The 13,865-nt window shown below is 42.0% G+C and overlaps 1 protein-coding gene across 6 annotated transcripts in view; it reads left to right on the forward strand.

Annotated features, from left to right (window-relative positions):
- The window catches only part of VPS13D (vacuolar protein sorting 13 homolog D), an 86,213-nt gene that overhangs the window by 49,568 nt on the left and 22,780 nt on the right, over positions 1-13,865 (forward strand). For all 6 annotated transcript variants that reach the window (XM_027898773.1, XM_027898778.1, XM_027898774.1 and 3 more), the window contains 2 exons: positions 1,529-1,663; positions 2,000-2,167. In XM_027898773.1, coding sequence (XP_027754574.1) covers positions 1,529-1,663; positions 2,000-2,167 — 303 coding nt within the window. The remainder of the gene's footprint in view (positions 1-1,528; positions 1,664-1,999; positions 2,168-13,865) is intronic.

A 13,865-nucleotide genomic window follows, 5' to 3' on the forward strand; every position in this document is an offset into this window, starting at 1 on the left:
TTCCTCAGTTTGGATGTTCCTTTGTTGGGATATTCCTTGGTTGGGTTGTCCCTCAGCTGGGGTGTTCCTCGGTTGGGATGTTCCTTGGTTGGGATGTTCTTCAGTTGGGATGTTCCTCAGCTGGGGTGTTCCTTGTTTGAGATATTCTTTGGCTGGGATATTCTTTGGTTGGGCTATTCCTTGGTTGGGATGTTCCTTAGTTGGGATATTCCTTGGTTGGTGAGTTGCCTTTAAGAACCCAGCACTGTGCACTGTTGTGTTTGGATTTCCTACCACCCTTGGAACAGGATTCCATATGGATACGTCTTGGCAGCCGTCAGCAACATTCCCAAGGGCAAACCTAATGATAACAGTGCCTGCCTGAGTCCTGTATATTGATTTTCACAGACAGAGTTCCATTCAGTTCTGTAGCACGGGAGAGTTCAGGGCAGGAGGCACAGAATAATCACAGTAGAGCCTTTGTGGAAGTTTTTTCAACTGCCTCTAATGTTCCTGGCTTGGACATGGCTGGCTGGTAATTTGGTGTAGACAGATTATTTTTATTAGGTACCAGTATTAACAAAGTTGCCTTATATAATATTTGATAGTTAAACAGGAAATTACTTCCTACCCAAGTGAATAATGAGGACTACTCTGGCTAGTCATCCATTTACTGAAAAAATAAATAGCTCCTTTCTTACTTGCAAACTTCACTTCAGACCTGTAACTTGCCTTAATTGCCTGCAGATGGCACAAAAATCGTGTTACTTACACCAGCAAGGCTTTGGTGATTAATGTGTAAAGATATAACACAAGTGTCAGGCTTCTTATCTTCCTCAGATTCTCTGATGTTGGTGACTGTGCAGATGCATTATTAAGACCTGAAACAGGGGGGATCTCCTTCTGTCTTAAACGATTCATTTTCTTGTTAGTTTTTTAATTGAAATCATTTTATTTGTGTGTGTATATAGATGTATAGCTTGTCCACCTTAAATGTGGTTTTTTATGTGCAGATGGCCTATGAGCTAATTACAGTCTTGGTTTTCTTCCTTGACAAATAATGGGAAAAGCTAGTTTAAAGAGTTTCAGTGCACCATATGATGTTAAAAAATGAGCCTCAGGCTTACAGGAAATTCTGTATGTTATTCCAGCTCATCCTGACACTTAATCCCTTCATAGAACTTCAGCAGGGTGGAAAATCTCCAGTTTTGTCAAGGAAATTCATTTAAGGTTTGGTTTAATTGAACATTAGAGCGGTTATAGCAAAGTGCTGTATGTGGAATATTAGACACATTTTGTTCTGAAATATTCCAATCAAATGTAGGAAACAGATTGACTTGGGAAGTTTAGTGACTATGGAGTTTTTGGAGAAACACAGTTCTAATAACTGATCATTGCTTGCAAGTAAAAGGTTTGTGGGTGATTCCTCTCTATATCCAAGTGGTAAACTATTCCAGCAGCTTCAGAGAATGTTGGTTTGTTACCCATTCAAAGGTAAATTCATCTGGGTGCTGTGAATGAAAATGGCAATATCTTTTATTCACTCAAGGCACTGAAAAGCACGTTGGGATTCCCCCTGATCCGCTTTGAAGACGCTGTGATTAACCTGGACCCCTTCACGAGGGTCCATCCCTATGAAACTCAGGAGTTCATCATTAATGACATCCTGAAACACTTCCAGGAGGTAAATGTCGTGGATTGTGTGGTGGCACAGGCTGAACCTCTCTTGATTTGGGAGTTCTCTGAGGGTGTGGGAGCTCTTCCCTGATTATTAAGTGTCAATGCTGCGTTGCTTCTCTGGCATATGGAGTAGTAACATCCCATGTTTCTAAGAATATACTGCATTTTAAGATCGAACTGCTGTTGATCCTACTGGTATTTGTGTGTCCATTTCTCCAGTAAAACTACCTGGGTTGTTTTATGCTGCTCTTGTGGGTGGGATATTTCATCTTTTAATCAACCTGGCTGGTGTTAATGTGATTCAGAAGTGATATTTCATTCTTCCTCTGGATTTTTGCAGGAGCTGCTCAGTCAGGCAGCCAGGATCCTGGGTTCTGTGGATTTCCTTGGCAACCCCATGGGCCTGCTGAATGATGTCACAGAAGGTGTTCATGGCCTTATAAAATATGGCAATGTGGGTGGGCTCATCAGGAACGTCACACACGGAGTATCCAACTCTGCTGCAAAGGTAATGGTGGTGATATTAAAGTTGCCCGCAGCAATAAGCAAAAAAATAGTCTGGCAAGAAGTCAAATAGAATCACTGACCACTTATAAATTGTCTTATGTCCTGTTTGTTTTGTAAAAATAGTGTTTTTAGAAGAGTAGATTGTCCTTTTTTTTTAAATGCTTTTTATTCACATCTGAGGGATGCCAGAGACAGGAGTCAGTGACCCACTCAAGGCCTTATTATTGCTATTTATACACAGACTTTGCAGATTGAATGCAGGAGTTTGCCAGAGTGAGAACTAAAAAGTTGCTCAAGTGTGGCCTCATCTCCCAACTGCAAATGAACCAAGTTGTATTCTGTTATGTATATAAACTACAGAGAAGAGAGCATTAGAGAAGGGTGGAGTGTTTAAGGGGTTATTTAGTGTAACAAGAGTTGTTAGCTCTTACTTTTGGGAAGTGCTTAAGCTGATGTGAACAGCAATTATTATGCTGACACTTGAGGATTGGGGGTTTTTTATGCCACATAGCAACAAACTGAGGAATTCCTAGATTGCTTTGAATTTATCTTTAGTTTAATTCCAAAGTCTCTGCATGGTGAACATTCTTTTGTCCTTCCTGATAACAAATGGCAGAATTCAATTATATCAGTGGAAATAACTCTCTTTAGTGCCTGAGAGGGGGATGATCTGAGGCAGCAATGAGAAATAGGAGCACTTTGGGTCATGGTGGGTTCTGTCCTTGCTAATGAGCAAACCTGTGTCCTTGAAATGTTTTTATTATATGCATGAACTACTTCATGCTTTCTTCCCATAAAAGATGTGTTGTTAAAATTTGCTTTTGGGAAAAATACTTTACTTTCTGCTCTTTTCATTTTCCAGCCTGGTAGGTTTGTGCGTGTGCATCGTAATGGTTCACCCTTTCCCAACCTTATTTGGATAGAAGGAAAGTTCCTTTTTTCCCCTTCTTAGTGGGGGAAAAAGTAACTCAGAAGATGTGAAATGTAGAGTCTGGGTAATTACAGGCATCTCAAGACTAACATTACCAAACCCAGCCATCACCCAGTGCAGAGCTGGAACTGACCCAGGCAGCTGAACCAAGAGCAGACACGACATGCACCTTGTCTAATCCTCTTGTTTGCAGCATTAGCCAATTCTGGAGAATTTCAAGAAATTCAGACAAAACACCAGGTTGATATTCCTGTCTTATTCCCCCACTTGGTAATTCTGGAATTAACAGCACTGCAAATACAACCTTTTCCAAGCAGTGTGGTCAAAGACTCGAGGAACTCCTGGAAGGCAGCTGTTTCCATCTGCTTTCGTCCATCCTTTCTCCTCGTGGTTGTTGTCTCCGGTGACCCATCCACTCCACCCAATAGAGTGTGTTTCTTTAGAGTTTCCTTTCTATAAAGTGTTGTTTCCTCATCTCAGTCACATCTGCAGCAACAGTCCCATAAATCTTCCTTTAAAAGGCACGAGCCTTCCTCTGTTTCCCACAAGGGCAAGGTCATTCTTTGAACTTTGGAGTCATTTGTAACCAAGGGCTTTGGGAAGGAAGATTTTCAAAGGCAGGAGGGCAGTTGGATGCTGAACTCCTTTCAAATTTCCACAGGAGCTGAGTGCCTGCTTCCCATTTATACCTTTGAAAGTCACCCCATGCACTGTTTATCTGTCTTCCCAGGTATTTTTTTTCCTTCTTGATACATCCAAAATGTCTCTGTGATGCAAAGTCTCACACAGTTCCCTTTTAAAACCTTTTTTAATGGTTTATATATTTGTCCTTCCAGAACCAGGAGAGAATTATATCCTTCAGGAAGGCTTAACAGTACTTTATGGAGCTCCTTGATTACCCCTCCTTCCAAAGGTTGGATCTTAGTTCTGCTACATAGAAAGCAATGGTAAAAAGGCTCAAATAGGATGAATTTTTCTGCTAGAAAACTAAGCCAGGAATGTCCAAGTGATAAAAAAAATGCCATTTCAAGTGCAGTTTTTAGAACTTTTATCCTTTCTCTTCTTGTATATGCCTTATGAGTGTGTCTAAGATAGGTAGGGTATCGGTAAGGAAAATAATGTGGAGAGTAAAAAAATAATTTGAATTGCCCGAGAGAAACAGGACTGAAACAACAGCTCGTTTTCATCTTGCTCTGGGTGCTCTCTGTAGGGAAGGTATTTTCAAGTATATTTTTACTGCATAAATTTTCACCTGATTCAGAGGTGCCACAGAGGAGCCTCCTCTTTGCAGCTCATTCTGTGGAGCTGGGAACTCAGGCAGCCAAAACCAGAGGAGCCTCTTCTGCCAAGGAACTGAGGGCTGGGAAAAAAAATCCCCATTTTGCTTGTTAGAGTACCTGACTTATGAAGTGTCTAAAATAAAACCCTATCCCGGATTTTAAGATGAGTTAGGTATTATGGTGTGAGGAGACAGATAAACAGAGGGTAACACTGTAATCGTTGCTTTAAAAGTAACACTGCTCGGCTGCAGCAAGAAGTAAGTGTTGGAGTTGTATCTGGTTTTGTCATTTTATTGCTTTTCTATTTTATAGTTGTGCTGATTATCCCTGTAATGGCTTTTCCATGCATTTCAGAGCACGCAGTGGGTAATGCCTTCTTTCAAGTGGAGAGCTGCAGAGTATTTAAATTGGCACAAAACCTTAGGTTAAATAAAGTTCACTCCAGACAGTTTTGTAGTTTTTATCCCTTGGAGACTCCCGAGTTCTGTATTTTAAAAAGTTCTTTGATCCTAAATATAGACACCTGAGGGAATTTCATTCCCTCTGAATGGAGCCTTCTATAGTTGCCATATGCCTAGAAATGTCTCGCATTCTTGGCATCCACACTTTTTTTTTTTTTTATTTCTCCCGTTAGGGCACGATAGAACTAAACCCTGAATTATTCCAGTTTCAGAGATGTTTCAATTAGAAGTGAATATTGAATACTGAATTAGCATCTGAACAAAACTGTGTTCTCCAAATGGTTGTATCTGTTAGTGGCAAATGGGTGTTATGATGACACAGGGAATTCCTGGAAAGGTTCATCACCTTGTCAATACTGTATTTGATTTGCCTGATTTCTTTCCACCTCTACAAGGAATTCTGTTATCTTTTATGAATTATGAGCACATAATAATGTGCCTGTAATGACTCTGAGGTTGGGCTTTATTTCTGGATACATATATATATATATATATAGGATGGAAATAATTGTTTTGTTCCTCCCTTCCTCCTGAGAAAAAGAACTCGATGAACTTCTTGAAAGTGCTTCATTTTCATATTGAACTTTGAAGTTTCCAGTGAGAACTTTAATTAGGCTGCTTAAGGAAAGCTAAGCCATCAGCCACAGTTTCCTGGTTAGGTTTTTGGGAAGTGTGCAGGATTCTGGAAGGCTTCCTGAGGCTTGGGAGCAGCACCTGAGATGCCAAAACTTACCCAGAGAGGAGCTGCAACAAATTGCATGTGGGTGTTCGTTTTCTTTTCTGGCTGAGGGAGAGGCACAAATGAACTTCTGCCCCTGGACTTTCGTTCCATACATTTATTTTCATTCAGTTCAGAGTAATGGCAGAGGTGTAGATGTGTTTGACAGAGATAGGAAAAGGGGGGAGGTGTTGCAACCAGGTAGGAAAAGACAAGTAAGGATGCAAATATTGCTCCGGGTGGAGTCAGTCGTAGAACAGGAGCATAAAAGCAACACAAAGAGAAATAAAAATAAGAGTTTTAACCCTCATTGTAAGATAAATCAAAGCAGAACCTTGAGTGGTCGGCAGTGACAGGAAAATAAAGATAACTGAATGGAAAATGAAGAGGAAGTAATAAAAGGGTTATTTAAAACCAACTCATGAACAAGTATTTGACTTGCATGAATGTTGACTTTAACAAAGCTGGCAGTAAATAAGATGGGAAGAGGCTGTAGCAGAGCACAGAACGGAGGTGCAGTTTGAGCAGGTTCTACCCAGAAACAGATAGAATTGTTTCTAATGCTTCCCTTTTGTTTAAATTTTTTTAGTTTATGTAACCAACCCCTCCTATCTGATACCCTTCAGAAGCAAGAACTGGCATCATCCCATCTTTGGAGTCACTGGGGTTCAGCTCCAGCAATATCAGCTCAAAATGCCATGGAAGTAGCTGAAAATCAAGTCATAACTTAGTGACAGGGGACCTGAGAAAGAAATTAATGGTGGTGTTTTCCTCAGGAGAGTATTAAACAACACAGCCAGCTGATAATGTGGGAAGATCACGGTGACATTCGGGTTTTGAGTCTCCTATATTCCATATTTTCATAATTGTCCCTTGATTCCCTGCTCTTCTGTTCGACTGTTGACAGCAGAGTATGTGTGATCACTGGCAGTCTCACACTGGATAAAAGTGAGGAAGGCTGGAATACCTCTCATCTTTCTGGGCAACTGTACAGATCAGAATTTTGGGTTTTTTTCTTTGGGAAAGCTGACAGTCATCCTTCACAAGGGTAGGTGAGGTACTGAAGTTGTGGGATTTAGCAGCAGCTGTCATGTTTTTTTTTCTATTCCTAGAAGTGATTTATACAGTTTAGGTCAAATGTAGGTATTTCTGTGTTTTCTTCAGTATAATCTTAAATTTTTCTCCTCATGTCTTCCCCGCTGTAGCACAGGTGCTCCTTCAGCTTGTCCAGGTGGCACATCTTCAGTTTAACTTGCATTTCATTCACAGATGAGCAGTCCATGTGCAGGTTTGAGTGCTGAGCAGTGAGAATCTGTATCAAAATGTGCAGATCGTGAGATGGAAAGAAACAGAAATTCCCAGGCAGAAATGTTGAGTAGGGGGAGAACATTAGAGATGAGCCCATTTCCCCATTTCCTGCCAGTTTGAAAAGACACCAATGACCAATTTAGTGACAATCAAAAGCCATGGAAAGTGTCACTTTTAATGTGCAGAACATCTAGTATACCTGCAATCAGTATCTTTGCAAAAGGTCTGGGGATAAAGGATCATCCTGGAGAAGTTTGAAGTGCTGGGTTTTTTCTGTTTTTCGTTTGTACCGTGGGATAAAAGGTGTGTGGCCAGCATCCAGATTGAAAGTTTTCTTCACAGTTTGGGTTAAATTCAGCCTCTCTTCTACAAAGCTTCTTGCACAGAGTATTTGTGAAGGTGCTTTGACTCCAGTGGAGACGTGGGCGTGGGTAGATCAGACAGAAACGCTGATGTTTCCTGTGGGAAGAACTGGTTTGATGTGGACTTGATGTCCTAAATGGGCCCATTCAGAATCAAACTGACAGCTTGGAATGAGCCTTTTCCAGGAGAAATTATCAGTTGATACAAGGAACTTTCAGTGAGGCAGCAACTGCAGACAGGGGGATGCTCAGCTGGATAGAGGAATGTACAGGTGACCATGTGGCAATTTTTAAAAAAGAGGAGGATTAGGGAGCTTGAAGTTTTACACCTGCTCTAAACTTCATTTTGAAGGGTTTTACCAGCTGATTTTCTTGCTAAATGAAATACAGTGTTCCTGTTTTGCTGACTCATTGGAGAATTAAGGGAGAAAAGGAGCATTTAAAATGAGGTATGCAAAGTGCTGCCAAATCAAACTGTGACACTGGAAATAAGCATTTATCATAGAGATGAAATGAAATTTGATCTTAAGCTACAGTTTTTGAGTTAGCATGTCATGAAGACAGGCACATCTGTCCCATATATCACCATTAGCATCTGAAGGAGAAAAAATGGGGTGTGGATTTGAAATTAATGAGTTCAGTCTTGACAAAAGGCTGACTGCACCTCCCTACTGTGTATTTAAAGTTACAAAGTTATAAAGCTGTGTAGAAAATGATAAATAGTACAGACTTTAACTTGAAATTCCTTGGCTCTGTATCCCTGAGGAGGGAAAATAGCATTTCTGTGTCCATGGGTGATGGCCAAGCTGCACCAAGAGATCACTGGGATCAGGTCAGCAGATCCATCAGCCCTCACAGAGTTGTTCACCACTTACACATTCACATGATGGCAGGTCCCGTTCACATGCTTGCATCAGGTTTCCTTCAAAAATTAAGTGGAACATGGAAAACCTGTTGGTTTTTGAAGTGGAGGTTCTTTCAGCTCCCAAGTGTGGTCCCAGGTGACCATGGCAGAAAAAGAAAGTGGCTGGAGAGAGACGGACTGCTGGGGTGGGTGCTGATGGAAATGCCCTTGGAAATCCCAATCAACAGAGCTGGGGAAGATGATGTGAAAACCCAAACCTCATGTGCCCCTTGTGAGTACATTGCTGTTATGTTTTAACTCGAGGCACTGAAGCTCTTCAGGCTTTTTCTCAGTTTTTCAGTACATGGAGGGGTTTTAAGGAGGGGAGCGAAGGAAGGCAAATAATTCCATTCCCCCCCCCCCCAAAAAAAAAAAAAATAAACAAACAGGAAGACCTTAAAGAGTTAAGGGGGGGTTGGAGGAGGGGAATTATCTGTTAAGAGTATTAGTTGTTTAATAAAGCGCAGTTGTCCTCCAGATGAACCCGCCAGTGACTCTGCAATTGGGGTCATTCCAAGTTCACGCTGTGGACTTTTGACTGCCTTCTGTGTCTGTGAAAACAGCCGGCGGTTCCTGCAGGGATCACTCAGTCAGCCCTGTAACACAAAACTATTGCCAGCGGGCACCTGCTGCTGCCGCTTCCCAGGAGGTCCCGCAGGGAAGCGACCCCAACTCGTCAGGCATCCACGGGATGGGAACAGCGGGGCTCCCCTGGGATAGCCGGCTAATCAGGCTCCTCGCAGCCTCCCATCAGGGGGCTTCCCATTACCGCCAGCACGCCCTTGTCAGGATGCATTAGGAAGCCCGGTTAACGATGGGATGTGAGCTAATTAAAGCCCCTTTCCTTTGGGCGGGTGACATAAAGAGGGGTGGGGAATGCTGCAGGGAATCTCAAGGAACGTGTTTGTTCAGTGGGAAAAGCCGGCGGCTCCTCGTGGTTGTCGGTAATTTGGAGGGGGTCAAAGTTGATGTTGCTCTGAAAACGAGAAGCTGATTATCGCTTTTTGCTGATTTAGTATTTTCTAAATGAAGAGTGTGGCGGGTCTATTCACAGTGCCAGGACACGTTTCCCTCTGCACGGTTTGGCTTGGGTAGAAATGTGTTTGGGGCTCAGCCTGAACTGCCCTTTCTGGTTAGGACTGGATGGAACAATTGACCTGGGGATGTGCTGATGTGCAAAGGAAAGGATAAAAGTCTAATTCACAAACTTTCCTGCTAAAATACCCCGAGTAATTCTTAAGAGACTGACTGAAGCCATGGAAAAAGTATTTTGTGGAACAGCTTCAGACCAGGAGGCCTTTGAAACTCGACAAACACCTGCTCTTTTTTCAAATTCTTAAAGCATTTCGCTTTTTACTCTCAGTATAATGCACCAGTGACCACAAAGATAGGGAAGAAGCTGTGCTGTCTGTTGGCTTACTGGGGTCCAGTTTGTAAAATGAAATATGAAGTGCTTCCATCCCACACCAATGCATGTGATGGGTCCCATCATGTTCTATGGTTCTATTCTGTGATCTATGGATGAGCAAAAAAGCTGCTCTAAAAGTTATTTTTATGGTAAATCACAGGAGTGAGTGCAGTAAAAGCAGGAGAACTTATCCTGCAGATTTTACTAGACCACTTTTATCTGTCCCACTGCACCTCAGTCCGTGTGTGTATCTCAAATCCTGCAGGGCTTTTTGCTTCTCACACTTTCCTAAGCATAGCAGCAAGATTTGAGGCTGCCTGACTGCTCTGCATCTTTGTTTTGAACCCCAAATTCCAGCAGCATGTATTTATGTTTCCTTTAGCCTAGAACATGTACACTGGGAAGGTTTTTTCCTCCACAGAGTCAAATAAGTGCTTCATTTTGAACTGTTGTAATTTACCGTCAGTAGTCAGCGTAAAAATCTGCTTCCTCTAAAATACCTTGAACAGGTTGCAGAGTTGTAGGAAATAAAGGTGATTTTTAATGATATTGCTACAAGGCACATGATCACAAAGGGATTGAACTCCTTTCTAAATGAGTTTTGCAAAGCAGAGAACTGAATAAACTCTGTGATTTCTGATTTAAATGCAGTTCATTTGGAGGTTTGCACAGAAGTTGTAACTGATCTATATTTAATTTCATCACTTTCTCCCTTAGCATTCCATCCTGGAATGTTCTGCTTTGCTCAGTCAATAATATTTGTAAATGTACCGTTCTCTGATGCTAGAATTACAATGGAATGTTTGGACTCAAGTCATAATTGTGTATTTATCCTTTTGGGATGTCCTTAGAGAACCAGGCAGTGCCAAGAGCTTAAAAAGACTTTAAAAGATTACTTAGACCTTATTTCCATGCTGTGTGCTTCATGCATCTGGCTTAGAGGGAACAAGCAGTCCAAAGTCGAGTTTTTCATTTGCTTTGAATTCTTCTTGTGCCCCATAAGCCTTATTGTTTGGCACCAGCTTTGGTTCACAAACACTGGTTTTGTTTTTCTTCTGTTGCTTGAAACAGCAAGGGATACACAGTCCGTGCTAAAGGTTTTGTGGCAAAACTGCCTTAATTGTTGGACCTTTAAAAAGAAAAACAAACACACCAAATAACCCAAACCACCACGAGCAGATTAGTTTTTTTGGACAGACGCTGTTTCCTCTGCTTTTGCAGATCGTGGTGGGTAGTTAATATCGATGGGTGACGGTGTGTAAATGGAACACAAGAAATGATGACTCATCGATTTACTTCAGGCTGCAGAGGAGGCTGAGGCCAGCGTGCCCCAGGCTGGCAGAAGTGTAATAACATCTTCAAAAACTGTGAAGTGCTCAGAGTGCTTTACGTGCTTTTTCCAAAGATAGTCTAGATAGCATAATGCCCAGGGATTTGGAGGAAAATGTCATATTCCACCCTCCTCTGGAGGATCAGTTTGTGTTACACCCTGCAGGCTTAAGTGCAGTGGGGAATGTTTTCTGCTTTGCAGCATGTGACCAGTTGGTAGCTTCACATCATGAACCAGTGTGGGATGAAAAGCAGGGATCCACGTATCTTTAGAGTGTAGAGCTGGAAGAGATGGTGGGTAGGGGGAAAATGCAGGAAGTACCATCTGCTTTGGGAGCAAAAAGGGTCAGGGGAGCCAGAGGATATCTGTGAATGAAGGTGGGTGAATGCTCAGCTGACTGGGGCTTTTTGGAGGGGTTCTCCTTCTGTCCAGGCAGGATGGATAAAACAAAGCATTAAACAATGCACATTGATGCTAAATTGAAATATTTTCAGTCCCTAAAGTGACAGGACGTTTAGTCAGTAGTCTGGAAGGCTCCTACTTGGCTCTGCTGGGAGATGCCAAGCTGACAAGTGAAATCCCCATTTCTCCCCTGGTCCTGGTGCAGATGGCTTTGTTCAGGGCCACCTGGGTGCCTTTGGCTTTGCAAACAGGTAACTGCTCTGAGCTGAGACTGATGTACTGTGTGGCAGTTTTGTTTCAAGGCAAAGGATGTCTGAAAATGCAGAGATAAAAGACCAAGTGACTAATTTATTTTGTTCAAGTAGACAAAGAGCTCATTATGAAAATTAGGGAAGGGGAAGAGGGGGGGCTGGTTTTTAGAAGCCACTTGATTAGTTACATGTTTGTTCCACAGACTGTTGCGTTTAGTTATGTTGGCATTTACATGGGCTCGAGGACGCTTTGAAGTTATCAGGTCACACCTTATTAACAAAAGCTGGGGAGGACAAGGGTGGGTCACACTTTTGGTGTCACCTTTGTTTATCTGGAGGCTGTTTTCTAAAGTGTGACCGGGTTAAGAGCTCAGTAAGGGCCATCTCTGCCCTTCCACCAGCCCCACTATCTCAGACCTAATGTTTAATATTGCCCTTCCCAAAGGAGGCATCTGAAAGCAAAGGCATTTTGGGGAACAAGGCAAGTCTGGGTTTGTGCTTTAAGGTGTTCAGATCTCCCCCTAGTAGTTTAAGCTGGACTTAAACTGCCTAAATTTCTGGTGTTTACTCAGGTTTCTGATCCTGAAGTAACTTGCTACTGCTGAGGAAGTACTTCTTAACACAGTGCTTATAATCTACACAGAGTGGGCAGAGAATTGTGCAGGTGTTGGGGGGGGGTGTTAGAAATCTTTAATTTTCTTTTTTATTTAGGTAGATACCACCCTGTTTGCTGAAACAGGCTTCAGAAAAACTTTGGGGAAAGTATTTCTGAGGTGCACAGAAAAGGCAAAAAAAAAAAAAAAAAAAAGTGAAAAAGTTGTGACCCAACAGCAATTGCCTTCAGGTGCTGTGTATTATATACCTGTATTTCATACCTGTAGTTGTATTATGGGATGGCACAGGTGTGGTTCACAGGGATCAGGCTAACACTGACACCACAGGCTGAGTATTGCAGACAAGAGTCTAAATCTCCCAGAAATGGTGAGTTGCTCCTTGCTCAGCAGCCCCTTCACATCACCAAAACGGTCCTGGTTTTATCTTCCCTGGTGTTCCGCCTCTAATTGACAAACTCTGCACCACAGAGCAGGGAAGGGCTGGTCCCAGCTGGGAAGGGTTCAGGAGGGCCCCACTCGGGTGTGCTCCCCGAGTAACCCCCGGGGTTTGGGTACAAATGGTACAAATGGCAACAAAAGTTTGGCTTCAGTCTTTGTTAAATGAGGCCAGAAAACAAACAGGCCCCGGGGAGGGGGGGGTGGGGGGGGAGGAGGAGCTGCATCAATTCAACATGAAGTTCATGTTTTGTAATTAACGTGTGTTTAGATTTTGTCACCTGAGTCGCGGCAAAACGGAAACGTTCCGTGGTAGGTTTGGTAAATTAAAATCCTTCAATCGCCGTGTTTACAGCTGTAATTCAGTGGTATTCTCTAAATCACACAAAAATGTCCCTGTTTAACTTTGGGTTTACAGCTAATGGAGAGTTTGACTTTTCAACTGTGTGCATGGGACGTTTTTTTCCTTTTTCCTTCCTACTAATACACTATTATGTTAAACTTCTGTCTGTACACTGAAACAGGATTGTTATTGATGATTAGGTGTCAGATTCTGCTTCACAGAGGAAGGGAAATTTGAGGAAAGACTGGATTATATCCTCTGGGAAAGCTGGGTTAGTGAAGCTGGCCAGTGCAGGGGGGACAAGGCTGCAAGGAGAGATTACCAGTTCTGATCAATATTAATAAATTGGTATATTCTTGCTGACTGATTGTCCAATTATGCACTAATATAACTTCTAAAATGTGTTCTGGAAAAAACGTTTTCTGGCCTTGATATACTCCATAATAAGGTTTGAATTTTGAAGGCCTATTGAGCCTTTGAATTTTTATAGCAGCTCTTCTAATCCTCTTAAACAAAGTATTTATCCAGAAAAAAAACTAACCTTAAACACAGTTCATAGATAGCTTCAGGTTGGTTTGTATTTCTAGACTAATTTAAAAAAAAATAAAATCTACATTAAGTTCACAAGAAGGTCAAGAAGTAATTCAGTCCCTGATCACCATGTTCTGTTTAGTGTCCATATGATCAAGTCACAGGAAAGGTCATGGGATTTAATTTTCATCCCTGTTGTTAAAGTCTACTTGTTTAGATAATTGGAGCCACTGGACTGGTTTGTCTTTGAGCTGGGAAGGAGTATTTCAAACTGGGATGTCATGTCATTAGTGAAAAAGAAATGCAGCCTTGGAAGAAATGACAGAAAAAGGAGGGGAATGCCATTCTGGCATCAGACACAAAGATTGTTTGTCAAGTTCTTTTTTAATCTTCAGTGGATCAGAATTTCATGCCGTGTTTT

Source organism: Empidonax traillii, unplaced genomic scaffold (genome assembly GCF_003031625.1).
Source record: "Empidonax traillii isolate 1590-97213 ecotype Southwest subspecies unplaced genomic scaffold, ASM303162v1 scaffold623:size392626, whole genome shotgun sequence".
In the NCBI taxonomy this organism is placed as follows: Eukaryota; Metazoa; Chordata; class Aves; order Passeriformes; family Tyrannidae; genus Empidonax; species Empidonax traillii.